Below are 24,667 nucleotides of genomic sequence, written 5' to 3'. Positions count from 1 at the left end.
CTAGAATACACACAATATGAGACACATTGTTGGTGACTTTCTTCCACACTGTTGACAGTACTATGTTATCATTCTCAGGTCACTTCAGTGTCATGAATCATGACCTACTTCCGGAGTGGTTTGGCTCCAGAATACTGCTGTTGCACATAGCGTGCAGAATATAACTATTCATTTCCTCCATTCAACTTTTTCAAAGATGCTATTTTAGATTTGATGGTTTGATATGGTGGGCTCAAAGAAAGATCCTGATTAAATCAAATATGCATCCATAATGCATTACCCACACTGAGTGTACAAAACATTAAGAACACCTGCTGTTTCTATGACATAGACTGACCAAGAGAATCCGGGTGAACGCTATGATCCCTTATTGATGTCAGCTGTTAAATCCACCTCAACCAGTGTAGATGAAGAGGAGGAGACAGGTAAAATAAGGATTTTTATGCCTTGAGATAATTGAGACATGGATTGTGTATGTGTGCCATTCAGAGGGGGAATGGGCAAGACAAAATATTGAAGTACCTTTGAACAGGGTATGGTAGTAGGTGCCAGGTGCACCGGTTTGAGTGTGTCAAGAACTACATCGCTGCTGGGTTTTTCACGCTCAACAGTTTCCCCTGTGTATCACGAATGGTACACCACCCAAAGGACATCCAATCGACTTGACACAACTGTGGGAAGCATTGGAGTCAACATGGGCCAGCATCCCTGTGAAACGCTTTCAACACCTTGTAGAGTCCATACACCAATGAATTGGGCTGTTCTGAGGGCAAAAGGGGTGCAAACTCAATATTAGGAAGGTTTTCCAAATGTTTGTTATACTCAGTGAATACAATGTACCTGTATATCTTCCCGCTGTAGTTTAGTCCTCATTCCCAAAGTGGATGTAATATTCAGGAAGGTTCAGATAGAGACTAAGGCCAAGTACTCTCTGAAGTGCTGCTCACAGGCCCAGTGGTGCTAGATGAGGTACACCTACTGATTCTCATATCATAAGACTTACTGTCATATTCCATGTGATCGTGACAGGACACTACTATCAACAGTATGACTAAATGTGTCCTCTAACACCTAGCCAATGATTGCGTGTTTGAATGGGAGCTTTTTGTCAGGGAACAAAATCAGTGTGGTTCACTGTGTGTCTTCACAGCTCACTCTCCGCTCCCAGAAACAGAATAATTACACAGAGGCAGGCAGTATCTGTATCCGTTTCTATATATGGATCACGGTGAACTGTACTTTGATTGAAATTACAGCGCGGTTGGTCTGGTTTCATCTCCAGGTAGTTTTCCCCAGACAGACAGGGTTGATTGTGAGTTTGGTTCATAAGACGAGCCTGTCAGAGCAAGCACCGTCTGCTGGTTGGTTGGCAAATTAAATGATCTCAGCTTAGGTCCCCTTATATTTAAACTCAGCAAAAGTTCCTTTTTCAGGAACCTGTCTTTCAAAGATAATTTGTAAAAAAAAATAATAATAACTTCACAGATCTTCATTGTAAAGGGTTTAAACACTGTTTCCCATGCTTGTTCAATGAACCATACACAATTAATGAACATGCAACTGTGGGAACGGTTGTTAAGACACTTACAGCTTACAGAGGGTAGGCAATTAAGGTCACAGTTATGAAAACTTAGGACACTAAAGAGGCCTTTCTACTGACTCTGAAAAACACCAAAAGAAAGATGCCCAGGGTCCCTGCTCATCCGCGTGAATGTGCCTTAGGCATGCTGCAAGGAGGCATGAGGACTGCAGATGTGGCCAGGGCAATAATTTGCAATGTCCGTACTGTGAGACGCCTAAGACAGTTCTTCAGGGAGACAGGATGGACAGCTGATCGTCCTCGCAGTGGCAGACCACGTGTAACAACACCTGCACAGGATTGGTGCATCTGAACATCACACCTGCGGGACAGGTACAGGATGGCAACAACAACTGCTCGAGTTACACCAGGAATGCACAATCCCTCCATCAGTGCTCAGACTGTCCGCAATAGGCTGAGAGAGGCTGGACTAAGGGCTTTTAGGCCTGTTGTAAGGCAGGACCTCACCAGACATCACCGGCAACAACGTCGCCTATGGGCACAAGTCCTCCGTCGCTGGACCAGACAGTGTTCTTCACTGACGAGTCACAGTTTTGTCTCACCAGGGGTGATGGTCGGATTCGCGTTTATCTTTGAAGGAATGAGCGTTACACCGAGGCCTACGCTCTTGAGTGGGATCGATTTGGAGGTGGAGGGAAGACATCCTCCTCCCTCATGTGGTACCCTTCCTGCAGGCACATTCTGACACAACCCTCCAGCATGACAGTGCCACCAGCCATACTGCTCATTCTGTGCGTGATTTCCTGCAAGACAGGGATGTCAGTGTTCTGCCATGGCCAGCAAAGAACCCGGATCTCAATCCCATTGAGCATGTCTGGGACCTGTTGGATCGGAGGGTGAGGGCTAGGGCCATTCCCCCCCAGAAATGTCCGGGAACCTGCAGGTGTATTGGTGGAAGAGTGGGGTAACATCTCACAGCAAGATCTGGCATATCTGGTGCAGTCCATGAGGAGGAGATGCACTGCAGTACTTAATGCAGCTGGTGGCCACACCAGATACTGACTGTTGACTTTTGATGTTGACCCCTCCTTTGTTAGTCACGTGTGTGGAACTTGTTCAGTTTATGTCTCAGTTGTTGAATCTTATGTTCATACAAATATTTACACAAGTTTGCTAAAAATAAACGCAGTTGACAGTGAGAGGGCGTTTCTTTCTTTGTTTATATATAACCCTTTGTTTGTATGTTTGTCTGTCTGAGTGTGGTTGTGTGTGTGTGTGTCTCTCTGTGTGATTTGTCCTTTTGTTTTATGTCTTCCTCTATATTGAGTGAAAAGTGTTTTCTTTAGTCCAGTAAATTCTCTAACAGTTCGACAACATTGCCTTCTCTCTCTCATGGTCAGGAATGCGCCAGGGCAACGATGTTGGAACGACCTATCGATCAGCCATTTACACATACACACAGGAGCAGCTTGAACAGGCTCTGGCCTCCAAAGACGACTATCAGAAGGTAAAGTAAAGTTTCTGTGTGTGGGAGTCACATCAACTCAATAATCAGTTCTCTCGAGAGGTTCAAGCCGTAGAAACAAAAGCTGGATGTGAAAGAAAATCTGTTTCCCCCGAATAAATAAATAGAGAAACTCCCATACGGCCCATACCAGAACACATTATACCAGCTTTACATTGAGATAGACAACGTCCCCGTCCCCCGTCACATTAAATGCTTGCTTCCAACGAGCATCAGTCCAGGTTCAAATCCCGTCACCTTACAGGGAACATGCATAAAGCCAGGCAGCCTACCCCACCTGCATAATGCATATGTTTAATGGAGAGGGATTGCATGCTGCCACTGATTCCCCTAGTGAGAGGAGAAAACAGGATGGGAGGAACAGCAGAATCTCAGTGGTGCAACGCTATGTGGAGCAGCTTTACCGCACTAGACCCCACCCTCCACAACACTGCTGCATGCATGGCTTCCAGAAGAAGGGAGAGACAGACAGAGGAAGAAATAAAACATGAGCTTACAGTGGAGCTAGGCTGGTCTCTCCTTCTTCTCTCTCCTTCTCTCTCTCTCCCTCCGGTGGCTACAACCGTACTGCTCTCTTCTCTCTCTTCTCTCTCTCTCTCTCTCTCTCTCTCTCTCTCTTCTCTTTCTTCTTCTCTTTCTCTCTCTTCTTTCTCTCTCTCTTCTCTCTCTTCTCTCTTGTCTTGATTCCTTCTGTAAACACTTTCTGTGACCTGATTTCCGCCCTTGCCTCGCTCTCCATTTAGCCGGCCCTTCTCTCCTATGGAAGCTGAGGTATGTCAACCACAGGATGTTAGACAAGTAATGGATAAAGACGTGTCCCTGTATCTATTGACAGTTGAATCTCTCATTGGAGAGTGTCGATGAGATGACCTTGAGTGTCTGGACACCTTCGTTTTTCTATTGTTGAGCTGCTGTATTCAGATGAGGTTCTGCCATACTGTCTTTGTGCAGCGAGGAGACGAGACGAGGGAAAGGTGTGTCAGATCCGTCTGGATGAGCAATGCTCCACCTCTTCATCGGCAGAACAGAGCATACATACACAGTTGAGTTGAGAACCATTTCATGTACAGTCCTGAAATATCAACCTTGGAGCTATTCAATACATTTCATATCAGGTTAGTTCCATTAAATAGTCAACTTTTCCTTCAATAGAAACAAGAAGATATTCAGTTGCTGCCAACACACACATTTTCTCTGTTTGCTTGCCACCTTCACTCCATTCCCCACTTTTCTTCCACTGTACCTGACCTGCAGTGGGCTATTCATCGGGCTCACAAACCACTCCATGCAGCTTCATGGGCCAGGGTTGGGGTGTCGAAGCCAGACGGGGAGATAGAGTGCACTCCCACGGAGACGGCGGAGGTGGAGGAAAGGAGGAGGAGAGTAGGAGGAGGAGGGGCAGCATTTTGGTTGGATTTGTTCCTTCACGGAGTGCTGCCTCCAGCTGATGAAGCTACTGGGAGAGAGGCTGAGATACTGCAGCCTCTCCTCTCCTAATGGTTGGATAATAACACAGCTGACAAGGGTACACCAGGTCCCTCCATCCCATCCCCCATTCCTCTACCCCTCCCTCCATCCCATCCCCCGTTCCTCTACCCCTCCCTCTATCCCATCCCCCGTTCCTCTACCCCTCCCTCCATCCCATCCCCTGTTCCTCTACCCCTCCCTCCCTCCCATCCCCCGTTCCTCTACCCCTCCCTCCAAGACCCAGTCTCTCATCAAAATGAGCCCCATTTACCCTTGCAGTCAGGGACTACAGCCTAGCAGCCACTGCAGGAGAAGCCTTATATTGGCTACTGTCAGTATCTCCTTTACAAGACAGCCGTTATTACTACAACTCATTTTGGCCTGCACATTGTGGATGATTTCATTTATATTTGCAAGCATCTGTGTTGGGACGTTATGTGCATTAGGCTATAACTAATATAACAGCACTCTCTATGCAGCCTGCCACACACCCACACTGTCTACCTATACTATCTATCTATCTGGAGTAGATAATTTGAAGGTGTTTCAGATGTATAAAGGGAAAATCATAATTTCATTTCTCCCCTTTAGTAGCACATGATGAGCTGCTACAGTTTAAATTGTATTGTTAGTTTCCATGCTGTTTGCTGGTGTTATGAAACACACATTTACTGGGTGCGTGTATGTGGTCTCCCTCTGTGAATTTTGACATTTGCGTCAGTTGGTTGTGGAGGGGGGTCTAATTTATTCTCCGGTTCACGTCTCGTCTACCGTGACAATCATATCATCTGTGAGCGGAGCTCGTCTCGCTGTGTTTTGTCTCGGCTGAAAGGAGGCCATTTGCCACTAATGTCCCCCCTGGTCACGGGTCTGAGACAATGCCACAGTACTTACCTGAAAACCTGTTTATTTTGCTCTAGCATTTGCTATTGTTGGCTGTGTTTATGTTCACAAAGTGGCAGCTTCTGCTTACACAATCACTACTCTGCCAAAGTGTGCTACACACACTCAGATTCACAGACAATACCAACACGCTCACACACTCCCTCTGCTGGCCATGCTGCCTCTTTGTCCTCCTCCCGTTCTCTCGTCTTCTTCCATTGTCTGCTGTCCCCCCCTGCTGAGACATCTGCTCCGCACCACAAACCTAGCAGCACGGCCCTGTTGCCATGGAAACAGAGGAGGGCCCAACCCTCCCACCCACCCCAGTTCTACCACTCGAGCTCTGTGATTGGTCCAGGCAGTCCTAATGAAGCGGGGTTTGGTTGGGGTTGTAGGTCATCTGTAGAGAGGCACCTCGGCTGCGTTTTAATCAGCTGTTGACCCCCGGCATAATGAAATGGAGGTCAGGCAAGAGGTTAATAAAGCTTGTTCTGACTGACAGCTGTGTTCGTAATGGGGGGAGTCGGGGAGGGATAAAGAGAGATGGATGGAGGGAGTGAGAGAGAGAGAAGGAAAGGGAGAGTGCAATGGTGGAAGGGGAGGGTAGAGGGATAAAGAGAGATGGAGGGAGTGAGAGAGAGAGAAGGAAAGGGAGAGTGCAATGGCGGAAGGGAGAGGGTTAAAGGGGACAAGCGATGACAATAGTTGGACGTGCATGTGGCCAATGGAAAGTGAAAGGTCAATATGGCGGGGTTGTTTGCTCATTGTCTCCTGGGTTACAGGGAGAGGGAGATGGAGATGGAGACAGGGAGCCCCCCCCCCCTTCTCCACGTTGGGGGGTTTAGGCCAGGGTTGTTCATATTTATTGCGTTGGAGTGTTGCCGTCTGAGGTGCTGCATCATGCCACGCTGCGGGGGGGGGGGGGGGGTGAGCGAGCTGCACCGAGATGGAGGGAGGGGGGGGGGGGTAGGAAGGAGGAGGAGAGGGGGATCCAGAGTGAGGGAGGGAGGAGTTTGGGACACTGGGGCACTTCACTCGGTGGGGTCTCCCTCCACTGACCTTCCTCTGCTAGGACCACTAGGAAGTAGATCAACAAAAGTGACCCCCAATAGAGGGATAACAAGTCTAATAACAAGTCTAATAACAAGTCTAATAACAAGTCTAATAACAAGTCTAATAACAACAGTCGTTGCCATCTCAGTTTATTTCAGTGAAGGATGGTGTAGGAAATGAAATATCAAGCTGGACCTAGTTCTAGGCTAGGGTTGAGGGGTTAGTATTGGTTTGGAATCAGATGGCCTGGGCTGAAGCAATATGCTGAGATACTGTAGCAGAAGTTTTCATTTCAGATGTAATATGCATGTCTTTGATCTCCAGTCATTTCTAAATGGCTGCAAATTGCTTCTCATTCTCTCTAATATTCCATATCTGTTTGCAAACCCCTGGAGAGTCCCCCTTGTCAGTGTACACTTTGCTTAACTTGAAAAGATACACATAAAATACTTCCGTTTATAGATTCTTCTGTTTTGATCTATATTGCAACTGGCGCATTGCAATGGGGACCAAATTAGTAAACATTCTAGATGTTATTTTTACCATATTTTTTAGACAGAATATTTGCATTGAAATTCTTGTATGTCCTCCTGGTATAATCACTGTAAAACCAGATCAGGTTGTTCTATCGTAGTCTTATATGTCAAGCAAACTGAGTTCGGACACAAAGTCTCAGCAGAGACGGAAGAGGAAGCGAGATATCCCACTCCCTGGTTTTGTCTGGTTAAGCAGACCAGAACTGACCATTTTTTTCAATGGTAAACGGCCTGAGTGAACTATCTTTATTCATCCACCATCGTTGGTCTCACCTCACAGCACCACCATATCCCAACTCATCATCCCTAAACCAAGCTACACTTCCACACTGAGAACACAAAAGGTGACCCTTCCTTTGTCCAACACTAGGGAGCACTGTGCCCTATTCACCATTCACATCATGGCACCTGACTGACCCACAGTTCCCTTCTCCTCATCTCAGAGAAATTGAAGTGATTTCATGCTCCTCTCTCGGGACTGGAGATAAAAACTCTGCTATGGCCGGCTTGTTCCCATCTATTAGTGCGTCAACAATACACAGGTTTCTACCTCAGAGGCTGTCGACGACGTGTTCTGCTTCTGCTTACCTCTCCTCGCTGTCGAGACGACCGGCCACCTCCACCAATTAGGCCGACTGTCAGTGTGGGTGAGAGATCTGTCTGTAATTAGCTAGCTAGCTTCGCCTGCCTGCCCACTGTTATACCTCATTAAAACAGAGACTTCTCCATCACACCATAAGGATAACTCTACTCTCACATCATCAATGCTGTTGACTAGTGCAACTAGCATGCTATCTTGAGGCTATTTGCCATGAACCTCCATATTATCATTAACTTGTATTATCATTTTCCCGGCCTCTTGTGTGAGGTTATGGATTTTTATGGCCAGTTATTGATGTGGACATAAGGATATAGCGATGCTGTTTAGTAGCTCATATGGTATGGCGTAGAGAGTAAACTGAGCTGTGTGTGTGCGTGTGCGTGTGTGTGAGTGCATGCCCGCCCTGTGCACAATATGCCTTTCAACAGAACAACTACTGAGGTTGCTGCAGCTCCACAGACAGACTATTGTCAAGGTGATGACAGGCCTCACCGTAGATCTGATTTAGGGGGGAACCACGGCAACCAGTTGTGCCCTTGATTCAAGGTGACAGCAGGGAGTCACTGCAGTTTTAATGGCCAGGGCCAGGCAGGGGTTGTGACAGCAGTGACACTGTGTCATCCACAGAGCCATCAGGTCATGGTGGGGTAGATTTTGACTGCTTTCTGTGGACAGCAGTCACTGATGTAAGGCCCAACTGAACCTCATGACAGGGCTAGGAATAAAGTGATTGGAGAAAGACAGAGGACTGTTAGAGAGGAGATATGGTAGACATAAACTAACCTCGGCAGTTAGGGGGAAGGACAAAGGACTGTTAGAGAGGAGATATGGTAGACATAAACTAACCTCGGCAGTTAGGGGGAAAGACAGAGGACTGTTAGAGAGGAGATATGGTAGACATAAACTAACCTAGGCAGTTAGGGGGAAAGACAGAGGACTGTTAGAGAGGAGATATGGTAGACATAAACTAACCTCGGCAGTTAGGGGGAAAGACAGAGGACTGTTAGAGAGGAGATATGGTAGACATAAACTAACCTAGGCAGTTAGGGGGAAAGGGAAAGAGGACTGTTAGAGAGGAGATATGGTAGACATAAACTAACCTCGGCAGTTAGGGGGAAAGACAGAGGACTATTAGAGAGGAGATATGGTAGACATAAACTAACCTCGGCAGTTAGGGGGAAAGGGAAAGGACTGTTAGAGAGGAGATATGGTAGACATAAACTAACCTAGGCAGTTAGGGGAAAGACAGAGGACTGTTAGAGAGGAGATATGGTAGACATAAACTAACCTCGGCAGTTAGGGGGAAAGACAGAGGACTGTTAGAGAGGAGATATGGTAGACATAAACTAACCTCGGCAGTTAGGGGGAAAGACAGAGGACTGTTAGAGAGGAGATATGGTAGACATAAACTAACCTAGGCAGTTAGGGGGAAAGACAGAGGACTGTTAGAGAGGAGATATGGTAGACATAAACTAACCTAGGCAGTTAGGGGAAAGACAGAGGACTGTTAGAGAGGAGATATGGTAGACATAAACTAACCTAGGCAGTTAGGGGGAAAGACAGAGGACTGTTAGAGAGGAGATATGGTAGACATAAACTAACCTCGGCAGTTAGGGGGAAAGACAGAGGACTGTTAGAGAGGAGATATGGTAGACATAAACTAACCTAGGCAGTTAGGAGGAAAGGGAAAGAGGACTGTTAGAGAGGAGATATGGTAGACATAAACTAACCTCGGCAGTTAGGGGGAAAGGGAAAGAGGACTGTTAGAGAGGAGATATGGTAGACATAAACTAACCTCGGCAGTTAGGGGGAAAGGGAAAGAGGACTGTTAGAGAGGAGATATGGTAGACATAAACTAACCTCGGCAGTTAGGGGGAAAGACAGAGGACTGTTAGAGAGGAGATATGGTAGACATAAACTAACCTCGGCAGTTAGGGGGAAAGACAGAGGACTGTTAGAGAGGAGATATGGTAGACATAAACTAACCTCGGCAGTTAGGGGGAAAGACAGAGGACTGTTAGAGAGGAGATATGGTAGACATAAACTAACCTCGGCAGTTAGGGGGAAAGACAGAGGACTGTTAGAGAGGAGATATGGTAGACATAAACTAACCTCGGCAGTTAGGGGGAAAGACAGAGGACTGTTAGAGAGGAGATATGGTAGACATAAACTAACCTAGGCAGTTAGGGGGAAAGACAGAGGACTGTTAGAGAGGAGATATGGTAGACATAAACTAACCTCGGCAGTTAGGGGGAAAGACAGAGGACTGTTAGAGAGGAGATATGGTAGACATAAACTAACCTCGGCAGTTAGGGGGAAAGACAGAGGACTGTTAGAGAGGAGATATGGTAGACATAAACTAACCTCGGCAGTTAGGGGGAAAGACAGAGGACTGTTAGAGAGGAGATATGGTAGACATAAACTAACCTCGGCAGTTAGGGGGAAAGACAGAGGACTGTTAGAGAGGAGATATGGTAGACATAAACTAACCTAGGCAGTTAGGGGAAAGACAGAGGACTGTTAGAGAGGAGATATGGTAGACATAAACTAACCTCGGCAGTTAGGGGGAAAGACAGAGGACTGTTAGAGAGGAGATATGGTAGACATAAACTAACCTAGGCAGTTAGGGGAAAGACAGAGGACTGTTAGAGAGGAGATATGGTAGACATAAACTAACCTCGGCAGTTAGGGGGAAAGACAGAGGACTGTTAGAGAGGAGATATGGTAGACTTAAACTAACCTAGGCAGTTAGGGGGAAAGACAGAGGACTGTTAGAGAGGAGATATGGTAGACATAAACTAACCTCGGCAGTTAGGGGGAAAGACAGAGGACTGTTAGAGAGGAGATATGGTAGACATAAACTAACCTAGGCAGTTAGGGGGAAAGACAGAGGACTGTTAGAGAGGAGATATGGTAGACATAAACTAACCTCGGCAGTTAGGGGGAAAGACAGAGGACTGTTAGAGAGGAGATATGGTAGACATAAACTAACCTCGGCAGTTAGGGGGAAAGACAGAGGACTGTTAGAGAGGAGATATGGTAGACATAAACTAACCTAGGCAGTTAGGGGGAAAGACAGAGGACTGTTAGAGAGGAGATATGGTAGACATAAACTAACCTCGGCAGTTAGGGGGAAAGACAGAGGACTGTTAGAGAGGAGATATGGTAGACATAAACTAACCTCGGCAGTTAGGGGGAAAGGGAAAGAGGACTGTTAGAGAGGAGATATGGTAGACATAAACTAACCTAGGCATTTAGGGGGAAGACAGAGGACTGTTAGAGAGGAGATATAGTAGACATAAACTAACCTCGGCAGTTAGGGGGAAAGACAGAGGACTGTTAGAGAGGAGATATGGTAGACATAAACTAACCTAGGCAGTTAGGGGGAAAGACAGAGGACTGTTAGAGAGGAGATATGGTAGACATAAACTAACCTCGGCAGTTAGGGGGAAAGACAGAGGACTGTTAGAGAGGAGATATGGTAGACATAAACTAACCTAGGCAGTTAGGGGGAAAGACAGAGGACTGTTAGAGAGGAGATATGGTAGACATAAACTAACCTCGGCAGTTAGGGGAAAGACAGAGGACTGTTAGAGAGGAGATATGGTAGACATAAACTAACCTAGGCAGTTAGGGGAAAGACAGAGGACTGTTAGAGAGGAGATATGGTAGACATAAACTAACCTCGGCAGTTAGGGGGAAAGACAGAGGACTGTTAGAGAGGAGATATGGTAGACATAAACTAACCTAGGCAGTTAGGGGGAAAGACAGAGGACTGTTAGAGAGGAGATATGGTAGACATAAACTAACCTCGGCAGTTAGGGGGAAAGACAGAGGACTGTTAGAGAGGAGATATGGTAGACATAAACTAACCTCGGCAGTTAGGGGGAAAGACAGAGGACTGTTAGAGAGGAGATATGGTAGACATAAACTAACCTAGGCAGTTAGGGGGAAAGACAGAGGACTGTTAGAGAGGAGATATGGTAGACATAAACTAACCTCGGCAGTTAGGGGGAAAGACAGAGGACTGTTAGAGAGGAGATATGGTAGACATAAACTAACCTCGGCAGTTAGGGGGAAAGGGAAAGAGGACTGTTAGAGAGGAGATATGGTAGACATAAACTAACCTAGGCAGTTAGGGGGAAAGACAGAGGACTGTTAGAGAGGAGATATGGTAGACATAAACTAACCTCGGCAGTTAGGGGGAAAGACAGAGGACTGTTAGAGAGGAGATATGGTAGACATAAACTAACCTAGGCAGTTAGGGGGAAAGACAGAGGACTGTTAGAGAGGAGATATGGTAGACATAAACTAACCTCGGCAGTTAGGGGGAAAGACAGAGGACTGTTAGAGAGGAGATATGGTAGACATAAACTAACCTAGGCAGTTAGGGGGAAAGACAGAGGACTGTTAGAGAGGAGATATGGTAGACATAAACTAACCTAGGCAGTTAGGGGGAAAGACAGAGGACTGTTAGAGAGGAGATATGGTAGACATAAACTAACCTCGGCAGTTAGGGGGAAAGACAGAGGACTGTTAGAGAGGAGATATGGTAGACATAAACTAACCTCGGCAGTTAGGGGGAAAGACAGAAGACTGTTAGAGAGGAGATATGGTAGACATAAACTAACCTCGGCAGTTAGGGGGAAAGACAGAGGACTGTTAGAGAGGAGATATGGTAGACATAAACTAACCTAGGCAGTTAGGGGGAAAGACAGAGGACTGTTAGAGAGGAGATATGGTAGACATAAACTAACCTCGGCAGTTAGGGGAAAGGAAAGAGGACTGTTAGAGAGGAGATATGGTAGACATAAACTAACCTCGGCAGTTAGGGGGAAAGACAGAGGACTGTTAGAGAGGAGATATGGTAGACATAAACTAACCTCGGCAGTTAGGGGGAAAGACAGAGGACTGTTAGAGAGGAGATATGGTAGACATAAACTAACCTCGGCAGTTAGGGGGAAAGGGAAAGGACTGTTAGAGAGGAGATATGGTAGACATAAACTAACCTCGGCAGTTAGGGGGAAAGGGAAAGGACTGTTAGAGAGGAGATATGGTAGACATAAACTAACCTCGGCAGTTAGGGGGAAAGACAGAGGACTGTTAGAGAGGAGATATGGTAGACATAAACTAACCTCGGCAGTTAGGGGGAAAGACAGAGGACTGTTAGAGAGGAGATATGGTAGACATAAACTAACCTCGGCAGTTAGGGGGAAAGGGAAAGGACTGTTAGAGAGGAGATATGGTAGACATAAACTAACCTCGGCAGTTAGGGGGAAAGACAGAGGACTGTTAGAGAGGAGATATGGTAGACATAAACTAACCTCGGCAGTTAGGGGAAAGACAGAGGACTGTTAGAGAGGAGATATGGTAGACATAAACTAACCTCGGCAGTTAGGGGAAAGACAGAGGACTGTTAGAGAGGAGATATGGTAGACATAAACTAACCTAGGCAGTTAGGGGGAAAGACAGAGGACTGTTAGAGAGGAGATATGGTAGACATAAACTAACCTAGGCAGTTAGGGGGAAAGACAGAGGACTGTTAGAGAGGAGATATGGTAGACATAAACTAACCTCGGCAGTTAGGGGGAAAGGGAAAGAGGACTGAGAGTCAATACACAGTGTACAAAAGATTAAGAACACCTTCCTAATATTGAGTTGCACCCCCGCTTTTTCCCCCAGAACATCCCTGTCTCCTCCTCTTCATCTACACTGGTTGAAGTGGATTTAACAGCTGACATCAATAAGGGATCATAGCTTTCACCTGGATTCACCTGGTCAGTCAATGTCATGGAAAGAGCAGGTGTTCCTAATGTTTTGTACAGTCAGTGTGTGTGTGTGTGTGTGTGTGTGTGTGTGTGTGTGTGTGTGTGTGTGAGGTGAAGGTGAGTCTCCTCCCTGGTAATGGGGAGTTGCTCTCCAGCTGTGACAGCCCCTCACCTGCACACCCTCAGGGATCTCCTTACCCCTTCTCTTCTCCTCTCTCCCCCTCTTCCTCTCTTCTCTCGTGGAATGACTGAGTGACTGGAGGCCATGGCCGGGCTAATTATCTGTTCCCCCTCCGTTCGCTAGCTGCTCTCGTTATTTCCTGACCAGCTTGCCGGGCCCCGGCCTTGTCCCCTCCACCTCCCCCATCCTCCCCCATCCTCCCCCTGTACCCCCCCCATCTGTGGCAATTTTTGATGGAGCGGCGTGGCATGCTGTTCCCCGGCATCCTAATGCACCAGACCAGTTGGTTTAACAAACACGGCGCTGCCAACCATCTGCCGGCCAAATCTGTCTTGAAATTGCTTTAGTAGCAAACTCAACTTTCTTACCCTCCGCTCCTTTCCACTCCTTTCTCTGTCCTTCAGACATAATGACTTGAAATGGTGGGAGGACAGAGGTTGAGTAAATTAGGGTGATGTTGTGGGTGTCGGGGGGGAGATGTTGGATTACACTCACTCGTATTGGAAGAGTTGGAAGACTCTAATATACATGACTGTTGTGATTGCTGGGGTTACTGTAGATTATGTCTGTCTTTCTGCCAGCCTGTCTGTCCACCTTGGGAAGATTAATCTGTCATCTTCATCCTTCCTGTTGACCTACAGACTGAACCTTGGCCTCTTTTCCAATGATTTCTGTCTTTTTCTCCCTCTGTCACGCTGTTGGTCGTTCAGAGTCAAGGATGGTTGTACAATAACACAGCTATTACTTTAGGATTATTACACAGCTATTGATTATACACACTATCCAATTACCTGGTTCTCTCAATGGGCATTCTAAGATCTAGCCTCAAACACCTCTCTCACACACACACACACACACACACACACACACACACACACACACACACACACACACACACACACACACACACACACACACACACACACACACACACACACACACACACACACACACACACACACCATCCATCCATCTCTCCTATGATGGCGGTGAAGCTGTGATGGTCTGTCCCCATCTCATCATCTCATCTCAGGGTGTGAACAGCCATGCTACCTCACTAGTGTCAATCATTCTCCTGTCCTGCTGTCCACTGACGGCCTATTCTTCATAGTTCCCATCCCCTACCTTTAGTTTAGTAAAGGAGTGAAGCAGCCCATCTTATTTCCTCCCTTTTCCTCTCATCTCACATGCAGACTTTCCCGTTTTGGTTTCTGAAGGTACCGACAGGAGACCAAAGCAAGTGATATGTATCACATTCCCCTAAACATTATGATGGACAGAGGGCCTGCTCTGCCAGGGAGGGGAGCCAGGTCAGTGATGTCACTCTCTGTGCCAACAGCAGAGACCACACACACACATGAACAAAGCCGGGCATGTAGAACACACACACACACACACAAATTTACAAAGACATACACACATGCATGAAGTTCATACACAGCCGCACATTAGGATAGTACCACTATAAACTCAATGAGCTGACTGAGTCATAAGAGAGATTGTTCTCCTTTTCTGTCCATCTACTACATAGTGTAGACTCTAGTCCTGGCTGTCAATGGTGGAGTCATTAGAAATGTTTTAAATGTTTCACATTGTGAAATTAGCCAATTATAGAGCATTGTGAATGTCCCCACATCCCATCCCCATTCTGACAATCTCAGTCAGGAAGGAACACGTTGACATAGAATAGATGTTTTCTTTCTGCTCATCTGCTTCGAGAACAAAGTATTGTCATTCACAGCCATTTGTAACGGGGGAGAATGAAGCTGCTTCAGCCACTATCCTGTTCCGTTCTCCATTCAGCTTTGACCAGCAGAGTTGGTGGATTGGGAAGCGTCTGGTTAATTTGATGTCAAGGTATTGAACGTGGATGCTCCGCTGGCTGACTTGATTGTATTGTCCACGTGGGGAGTGATTGGGGAGCTCTCTGTGTGAGGTACTGCACTGCAGGAAATTACCTCTGAGGCTGGGGCTGAGGGGCTAAAGAGAAAGGCAAGGTGTCCTCCGTTTCTCTCTCTCACTCCCCCTCTGCTCATACATCGCTCATTGTTCTGAGGTAGTAGTGTGTGTTCCTGAGGTAGTAGTGTGTGTGTGTTCCTGAGGTAGTAGAGTTTGTGTGTTCCTGAGGTAGTAGAGTTTGTGTGTTCCTGAGGTAGTAGAGTTTGTGTGTTCCTGAGGTAGTGTGTGTGTGTTCCTGAGGTAGTAGAGGTAGTAGTGTGTGTTCCTGAGGTAGTAGTGTGTGTTCCTGAGGTAGTAGTGTGTATGTTCCTGAGGTAGTAGTGTGTGTTCCTGAGGTAGTAGTGTGTGTTCCTGAAGTAGTAGTGTGTATGTTCCTGAGGTAGTAGTGTGTGTTCCTGAGGTAGTAGTGTGTGTTCCTGAGGTAGTAGTGTGTGTTCCTGAGGTAGGAGTGTGTGTTCCTGAGGTAGTGTGTGTGTTCCTGAGGTAGTGTGTGTGTTCCTGAGGTAGTAGTGTGTGTTCCCGAGGCAGTAGTGTGTGTGTTCCCGAGGTAGTAGTGTGTGTGTTCCTGAGGTAGTGTGTGTGTGTTCTTACATTTACATTTACATTTAAGTCATTTGGCAGACGCTCTTATCCAGAGCGACTTCTTGAGGTAGTAGTGTGTGTTCCTGAGGTAGTAGTGTGTGTGTTCCTGAGGTAGTAGAGTTTGTGTGTTCCTGAGGTAGTAGAGTTTGTGTGTTCCTGAGGTAGTAGAGTTTGTGCGTTCCTGAGGTAGGTGTGTGTGTGTTCCTGAGGTGGTAGTAGTGTGTGTGTGTGTGTTCCTGAGGTAGTAGTGTGTGTGTGTTCCTGAGGTAGTAGTGTGCGTGTGTTCCTGAGGTAGTAGGGTGTGTGTGTTCCTGAGGTTGTGTGTGTGTTCCTGAGGTAGTAGTGTGTGTTCCTGAGGTGGTAGTGTGTGTTCCTGAGGTAGTAGTGTGTGTGTGTTCCTGAGTTAGTAGTGTGTGTTCCTGAGGTAGTAGTGTGTGTGTTCCTGAGGTAGTAGTGTGTGTTCCTGAGGTAGTGTGTGTGTGTTCCTGAGGGAGTAGTGTGTGTTCCTGAGGTAGTAGTGTGTGTTCCTGAGGTAGTAGTGTGTGTTCCTGAGGTAGTAGTGTGTGTTCCTGAAGTAGTAGTGTGTATGTTCCTGAGGTAGTAGTGTGTGTTCCTGAAGTAGTAGTGTGTGTTCCTGAGGTAGTAGTGTGTGTTCCTGAGGTAGTAGTGTGTGTTCCTGAGGTAGTAGTGTGTGTTCCTGAGGTAGTGTGTGTGTTCCTGAGGTAGTGTGTGTGTTCCTGAGGTAGTAGAGTTTGTGTGTTCCTGAGGTAGTAGTGTGTGTTCCTGAGGTAGTAGTGTGTGTTCCTGAGGTAGTAGTGTGTGTTCCTGAGGTAGGAGTGTGTGTGTGTTCCTGAGGTAGTGTGTGTGTGTTCTTGAGGTAATAGTGTGTGTTCCTGAGGTAGTAGTGTGTGTGTGTTCCTGAGGTAGTAGAGTTTGTGTGTTCCTGAGGTAGTAGAGTTTGTGTGTTCCTGAGGTAGTAGAGTTTGTGTGTTCCTGAGGTAGTAGAGTTTGTCTGTTCCTGAGGTAGTAGAGTTTGTGTGTTCCTGAGGTAGTGTGTGTGTGTTCCCGAGGTAGTAGTGTGTGTGTTCCCGAGGTAGTAGTGTGTGTGTTCCTGAGGTAGTGTGTGTGTGTTCTTGAGGTAGTAGTGTGTGTTCCTGAGGTAGTAGTGTGTGTTCCTGAGGTAGTAGTGTGTGTTCCTGAGGTAGTAGTGTGTGTTCCTGAGGTAGTAGTGTGTGTTCCTGAGGTAGTAGTGTGTGTTCCTGAGGTAGGAGTGTGTGTTCCTGAGGTAGGAGTGTGTGTTCCTGAGGTAGTGTGTGTGTTCCTGAGGTAGTGTGTGTGTTCCCGAGGTAGTAGTGTGTGTGTTCCCGAGGCAGTAGTGTGTGTTCCTGAGGTAGTAGTGTGTGTTCCTGAGGTAGTAGTGTGTGTTCCTGAGGTAGGAGTGTGTGTTCCTGAGGTAGGAGTGTGTGTTCCTGAGGTAGTGTGTGTGTTCCTGAGGTAGTGTGTGTGTTCCCGAGGTAGTAGTGTGTGTGTTCCCGAGGCAGTAGTGTGTGTGTTCCTGAGGTAGTGTGTGTGTGTTCTTGAGGTAGTAATGTGTGTTCCTGAGGTAGTAGTGTGTGTGTGTTCCTGAGGTAGTAGAGTTTGTGTGTTCCTGAGGTAGTAGAGTTTGTGTGTTCCTGAGGTAGTAGAGTTTGTGTGTTCCTGAGGTAGTGTGTGTGTGTTCCTGAGGTAGTAGTGTGTGTTCCTGAGGTAGTAGTGTGTGTTCCTGAGGTAGTAGTGTGTATGTTCCTGAGGTAGTAGTGTGTATGTTCCTGAGGTAGTAGTGTGTGTTCCTGAAGTAGTAGTGTGTATGTTCCTGAGGTAGTAATGTGTGTTCCTGAGGTAGTAGTGTGTGTTCCTGAGGTAGTAGTGTGTGTTCCTGAGGTAGGAGTGTGTGTTCCTGAGGTAGGAGTGTGTGTTCCTGAGGTAGTGTGTGTGTTCCTGAGGTAGTGTGTGTGTTCCTGAGGCAGTAGTGTGTGTGTTCCCGAGGTAGTAGTGTGTGTGTTCCTGAGGTAGTGTGTGTGTGTTCTTGAGGTAGTAGTGTGTGTTCCTGAGGTAGTAGTGTGTGTGTGTTCCTGAGGTAGTAGAGTTTGTGTGTTCCTGAGGTAGTAGAGTTTGTGTGTTCCTGAGGTAGTAGTGTGTGTTCCTGAGGTGGTAGTGTGTGTTCCTGAGGTGGTAGTAGTGTGTGTGTGTGTGTTCCTGAGGTAGTAGTGTGTGTGTGTTCCTGAGGTAGTAGTGTGCGTGTGTTCCTGAGTTAGTAGGGTGTGTGTGTTCCTGAGGTTGTGTGTGTGTTCCTGAGGTAGTAGAGTTTGTGTGTTCCTGAGGTAGTAGAGTTTGTGTGTTCCTGAGGTAGTAGAGTTTGTGTGTTCCTGAGGTAGTGTGTGTGTGTTCCTGAGGTAGTAGTGTGTGTTCCTGAGGTAGTAGTGTGTGTTCCCGAGGCAGTAGTGTGTGTGTTCCCGAGGTAGTAGTGTGTGTGTTCCTGAGGTAGTGTGTGTGTGTTCTTGAGGTAGTTTACATTTACATTTAAGTCATTTGTGTGTGTTCTTATCCTGAGAGCGACTTCTTGAGGTAGTAGTGTGTGTTCCTGAGGTAGTAGTGTGTGTGTTCCTGAGGTAGTAGAGTTTGTGTAGTTTGTGTGTTCCTGAGGTAGTAGTTCCTGAGTGTGTGTGTTCCTGAGTTTGTGTGTTCCTGAGGTAGTAGAGTTTGTGTGTTCCTGAGGTAGGTGTGTGTGTTTCCTGAGGTGGTAGTGTGTGTGTGTGTGTGTTCCTGAGGTAGTAGTGTGTGTGTGTTCCTGAGGTAGTAGTGTGTGTTCCTGTGTGTTCCTGAGGTAGTAGGGTGTGTGTGTTCCTGAGGTTGTGTGTGTGTTCCTGAGGTAGTAGTGTGTGTTCCTGAGGTGGTAGTGTGTGTTCCTGAGGTAGTAGTGTGTGTTCCTGAGTTAGTAGTGTGTGTTCCTGAGGTAGTAGTGTGTGTGTTCCTGAGGTAGTAGTGTGTGTGTTCCTGAGGTAGTGTGTGTGTGTTCCTGAGGGAGTAGTGTGTGTTCCTGAGGTAGTAGTGTGTGTTCCTGAGGTAGTAGTGTGTGTTCCTGAGGTAGTAGTGTGTGTTCCTGAGGTAGTAGTGTGTATGTTCCTGAGGTAGTAGTGTGTGTTCCTGAAGTAGTAGTGTGTGTTCCTGAGGTAGTAGTGTGTGTTCCTGAGGTAGTAGTGTGTGTTCCTGAGGTAGTAGTGTGTGTTCCTGAGGTAGTGTGTGTGTTCCTGAGGTAGTGTGTGTGTTCCTGAGGTAGTAGAGTTTGTGTGTTCCTGAGGTAGTAGTGTGTGTTCCTGAGGTAGTAGTGTGTGTTCCTGAGGTAGTAGTGTGTGTTCCTGAGGTAGGAGTGTGTGTGTGTTCCTGAGGTAGTGTGTGTGTGTTCTTGAGGTAATAGTGTGTGTTCCTGAGGTAGTAGTGTGTGTGTGTTCCTGAGGTAGTAGAGTTTGTGTGTTCCTGAGGTAGTAGAGTTTGTGTGTTCCTGAGGTAGTAGAGTTTGTGTGTTCCTGAGGTAGTAGAGTTTGTCTGTTCCTGAGGTAGTAGAGTTTGTGTGTTCCTGAGGTAGTGTGTGTGTGTTCCTGAGGTAGTAGTGTGTGTTCCTGAGGTAGTAGTGTGTGTTCCTGAGGTAGTAGTGTGTGTTCCTGAGGTAGTAGTGTGTATGTTCCTGAGGTAGTAGTGTGTGTTCCTGAGGTAGTAGTGTGTGTTCCTGAGGTAGGAGTGTGTGTTCCTGAGGTAGTGTGTGTGTTCCTGAGGTAGTGTGTGTGTTCCCGAGGTAGTAGTGTGTGTGTTCCTGAGGCAGTAGTGTGTGTTCCTGAGGTAGTAGTGTGTGTTCCTGAGGTAGTAGTGTGTGTTCCTGAGGTAGTAGTGTGTGTTCCTGAGGTAGTAGTGTGTGTTCCTGAGGTAGTGTGTGTGTTCCTGAGGTAGTGTGTGTGTTCCTGAGGTAGTGTGTGTTTCCTGAGGTGTTGTGTGTTTCCGAGGTAGTAGTGTGTGTGTTCCCGAGGTAGTAGTGTGTGTGTTCCTGAGGTAGTGTGTGTGTGTTCTTGAGGTAGTAATGTGTGTTCCTGAGGTAGTAGTGTGTGTGTGTTCCTGAGGTAGTAGAGTTTGTGTGTTCCTGAGGTAGTAGAGTTTGTGTGTTCCTGAGGTAGTAGAGTTTGTGTGTTCCTGAGGTAGTGTGTGTGTGTTCCTGAGGTAGTAGTGTGTGTTCCTGAGGTAGTAGTGTGTGTTCCTGAAGTAGTAGTGTGTATGTTCCTGAGGTAGTAGTGTGTGTTCCTGAGGTAGTAGTGTGTGTTCCTGAAGTAGTAGTGTGTATGTTCCTGAGGTAGTAATGTGTGTTCCTGAGGTAGTAGTGTGTGTTCCTGAGGTAGTAGTGTGTGTTCCTGAGGTAGGAGTGTGTGTTCCTGAGGTAGGAGTGTGTGTTCCTGAGGTAGTGTGTGTGTTCCTGAGGTAGTGTGTGTGTTCCTGAGGTAGTAGTGTGTGTTCCCGAGGCAGTAGTGTGTGTGTTCCCGAGGTAGTAGTGTGTGTGTTCCTGAGGTAGTGTGTGTGTGTTCTTGAGGTAGTAGTGTGTGTTCCTGAGGTAGTAGTGTGTGTGTGTTCCTGAGGTAGTAGAGTTTGTGTGTTCCTGAGGTAGTAGAGTTTGTGTGTTCCTGAGGTAGTAGAGTTTGTGTGTTCCTGAGGTAGGTGTGTGTGTGTTCCTGAGGTGGTAGTAGTGTGTGTGTGTGTGTTCCTGAGGTAGTAGTGTGTGTGTGTTCCTGAGGTAGTAGTGTGCGTGTGTTCCTGAGGTAGTAGGGTGTGTGTGTTCCTGAGGTTGTGTGTGTGTTCCTGAGGTAGTAGTGTGTGTTCCTGAGGTGGTAGTGTGTGTTCCTGAGGTAGTAGTGTGTGTTCCTGAGTTAGTAGTGTGTGTTCCTGAGGTAGTAGTGTGTGTGTTCCTGAGGTAGTAGTGTGTGTGTTCCTGAGGTAGTAGCGTGTGTTCTTGAGGTAGTAGCGTGTGTTCTTGAGGTAGTAGTGTGTGTGTGTTCCCGAGGTAGTGTGTGTGTGTTCCTGAGGTAGTAGTGTGTGTGTTCCTGAGGTAGTGTGTGTGTGTTCCTGAGGGAGTAGTGTGTGTTCCTGAGGTAGTAGTGTGTGTTCCTGAGGTAGTAGTGTGTGTTCCTGAAGTAGTAGTGTGTATGTTCCTGAGGTAGTAGTGTGTGTTCCTGAAGTAGTAGTGTGTGTTCCTGAGGTAGTAGTGTGTGTTCCTGAGGTAGTAGTGTGTGTTCCTGAGGTAGTAGTGTGTGTTCCTGAGGTAGTAGTGTGTGTTCCTGAGGTAGTGTGTGTTCTGAGGTAGTGTGTGTGTTCCTGAGGTAGTAGAGTTTGTGTGTTCCTGAGGTAGTAGTGTGTGTTCCTGAGGTAGTAGTGTGTGTTCCTGAGGTAGTGTGTGTGTTCCTGAGGTAGTAGTGTGTGTGTTCCTGAGGTAGTGTGTGTGTGTTCTTGAGGTAATAGTGTGTGTTCCTGAGGTAGTAGAGTTTGTGTGTTCCTGAGGTAGTAGAGTTTGTGTGTTCCTGAGGTAGTAGAGTTTGTGTGTTCCTGAGGTAGTAGAGTTTGTCTGTTCCTGAGGTAGTAGAGTTTGTGTGTTCCTGAGGTAGTGTGTGTGTGTTCCCGAGGTAGTAGTGTGTGTGTTCCCGAGGTAGTAGTGTGTGTGTTCCTGAGGTAGTGTGTGTGTGTTCTTGAGGTAGTAGTGTGTGTTCCTGAGGTAGTAGTGTGTGTGTGTTCCTGAGGTAGTAGAGTTTGTGTGTTCCTGAGGTAGTAGAGTTTGTGTGTTCCTGAGGTAGTAGAGTTTGTCTGTTCCTGAGGTAGTAGAGTTTGTGTGTTCCTGAGGTAGGTGTGTGTGTTCCTGAGGTAGTGTGTGTGTGTTCCTGAGGTAGTAGTGTGTGTGTGTTCCTGAGGTAGTAGTGTGTGTGTGTTCCTGAGGTAGTAGTGTGTGTGTGTTCCTGAGGTAGTGTGTGTGTTCCTGAGCTAGTAGTTTGTGTGTTCTTGAGGTAGTAGAGTTTGTCTGTTCCTGAGGTAGTAGAGTTTGTGTGTTCCTGAGGTCGTAGTGTGTGTGTGTTCCTGAGGTAGTGTGTGTGTTCCTGAGGTAGTAGTGTTTGTGTTCCTGAGGTAGTGTGTGTGTTCCTGAGGTAGTAGTGTGTGTTCCTGAGGTAGTAGTGTGTGTGTTCCTGAGGTAGTAGTGTGTGTCTTCTTGAGGTAGTAGTGTGTGTGTTCTTGAGGTAGTAGTGTGTGTGTGTTCCTGAGGTAGTAGCGTGTGTTCTTGAGGTAGTAGTGTGTGTTCTTGAGGTAGTAGTGTGTGTGTTCTTGAGGTAGTAGTGTGTGTGTTCTTGAGGTAGTAGTGTGTGTGTTCTTGAGGTAGTAGTGTGTGTGTGTTCTTGAGGTAGTAGTGTGTGTTCCTGAGGTAGTAGTGTGTGTTCACGAGGTAGTGTGTGTGTGTGTTCCTGAGGTAGTGTGTGTTCCTAAGGTAGTAGTGTGTGTGTTCCTGAGGTAGTAGTGTGTGTGTTCCTGAGGTAGTAGTGTGTGTGTTCCTGAGGTAGTAGCGTGTGTTCTTGAGGTAGTAGTGTGTGTGTGTTCCCGAGGTAGTAGAGTTTGTGTGTTCCTGAGGTAGTAGAGTTTGTGTGTTCCTGAGGTAGTAGTGTGTGTGTGTTCCTGAGGTAGTAGTGTGTGTGTTTCCTGAGGTAGTAGTGTGTGTGTTCCTGAGGTAGTAGTGCCTGAGGTAGTGTGTGTGTGTTCCTGAGGTAGTAGCGTGTGTTCTTGAGGTAGTAGTGTGTGTGTGTTCCTGAGGTAGTAGAGTTTGTGTGTTCCTGAGGTAGTAGAGTTTGTGTGTTCCTGAGGTAGTAGTGTGTGTGTTCCTGAGGTAGTAGTGTGTGTTGTTCCTGAGGTAGTAGTGTGTGTGTTTCCTGAGGTAGGTAGTGTGTGTGTGTTCCTGAGGTAGTAGTGTGTGTGTTCTTGAGGTAGTAGTGTGTGTGTTCCTGAGGTAGTAGTGTGTGTTCTTGAGGTAGTAGTGTGTGTGTGTTCCCGAGGTAGTAGAGTTTGTGTGTTCCTGAGGTAGTAGAGTTTGTGTGTTCCTGAGGTAGTAGTGTGTGTGTGTTCCTGAGGTAGTAGTGTGTGTGTGTTCCTGAGGTAGTGTGTGTGTTCCTGAGGTAGTAGAGTTTGTGTGTTCCTGAGGTAGTAGTGTGTGTTCCTGAGGTAGTAGTGTGTGTTCCTGAGGTAGTGTGTGTGTTCCTGAGGTAGTAGTGTGTGTGTTCCTGAGGTAGTAGTGTGTGTGTTCCTGAGGTAGTGTGTGTGTGTTCTTGAGGTAATAGTGTGTGTTCCTGAGGTAGTAGAGTTTGTGTGTTCCTGAGGTAGTAGAGTTTGTGTGTTCCTGAGGTAGTAGAGTTTGTGTGTTCCTGAGGTAGTAGAGTTTGTCTGTTCCTGAGGTAGTAGAGTTTGTGTGTTCCTGAGGTAGTGTGTGTGTTTCCTGAGTAGTAGAGGTAGTAGTGTGTGTGTTCCCGAGGTAGTAGTGTGTGTGTTCCTGAGGTAGTGTGTGTGTGTTCTTGAGGTAGTAGTGTGTGTTCCTGAGGTAGTAGTGTGTGTGTGTTCCTGAGGTAGTAGAGTTTGTGTGTTCCTGAGGTAGTAGAGTTTGTGTGTTCCTGAGGTAGTAGAGTTTGTCTGTTCCTGAGGTAGTAGAGTTTGTGTGTTCCTGAGGTAGGTGTGTGTGTTCCTGAGGTAGTAGTGTGTGTGTGTTCCTGAGGTAGTAGTGTGTGTGTGTTCCTGAGGTAGTGTGTGTGTTCCTGAGCTAGTAGTTTGTGTGTTCTTGAGGTAGTAGAGTTTGTCTGTTCCTGAGGTAGTAGAGTTTGTGTGTTCCTGAGGTCGTAGTGTGTGTGTGTTCCTGAGGTAGTGTGTGTGTTCCTGAGGTAGTAGTGTGTGTGTTCCTGAGGTAGTAGTGTGTGTTCTTGAGGTAGTAGTGTGTGTGTGTTCCTGAGGTAGTAGTTTGTGTGTTCCTGAGGTAGTAGAGTTTGTGTGTTCCTGAGGTAGTAGTGTGTGTGTGTTCCTGAGGTAGTAGTGTGTGTGTGTTCCTGAGGTAGTAGTGTGTGTGTGTTCCTGAGGTAGTAGCGTGTGTTCTTGAGGTAGTAGTGTGTGTGTGTTCCCGAGGTAGTAGAGTTTGTGTGTTCCTGAGGTAGTAGAGTTTGTGTGTTCCTGAGGTAGTAGTGTGTGTGTGTTCCTGAGGTAGTAGTGTGTGTGTGTTCCTGAGGTAGTAGTGTGTGTGTGTTCCCGAGGTGGTAGTGTGTGTGTGTTCCTGAGGTAGTAGCGTGTGTTCTTGAGGTAGTAGTGTGTGTGTTCCTGAGGTAGTAGCGTGTGTTCTTGAGGTAGTAGTGTGTGTGTGTTCCCGAGGTAGTAGAGTTTGTGTGTTCCTGAGGTAGTAGAGTTTGTGTGTTCCTGAGGTAGTAGTGTGTGTGTGTGTGTGTTCCTGAGGTAGTAGTGTGTGTGTGTTCCTGAGGTAGTAGTGTGTGTGT

At 46.9% G+C, this 24,667-nt stretch overlaps 1 protein-coding gene across 1 annotated transcript in view; it reads left to right on the top strand.

Moving 5' to 3' along the window:
• LOC135505934 (mitochondrial peptide methionine sulfoxide reductase-like) overlaps positions 1-24,667 on the top strand; it is a 119,127-nt gene that overhangs the window by 82,506 nt on the left and 11,954 nt on the right. Inside the window, exon 5 of the mRNA XM_064925190.1 lies at positions 2,941-3,047. Within this exon, the coding sequence (XP_064781262.1) occupies positions 2,941-3,047 (107 nt within the window). The remainder of the gene's footprint in view (positions 1-2,940; positions 3,048-24,667) is intronic.

The sequence above is a fragment of the Oncorhynchus masou genome, chromosome 19 (assembly GCF_036934945.1).
Source record: "Oncorhynchus masou masou isolate Uvic2021 chromosome 19, UVic_Omas_1.1, whole genome shotgun sequence".
Classification (NCBI taxonomy): Eukaryota; Metazoa; Chordata; class Actinopteri; order Salmoniformes; family Salmonidae; genus Oncorhynchus; species Oncorhynchus masou.
The sequence above is the reverse complement of the archived record's forward strand: the minus strand, read 5'-3'. Positions and strand labels throughout refer to the sequence as shown.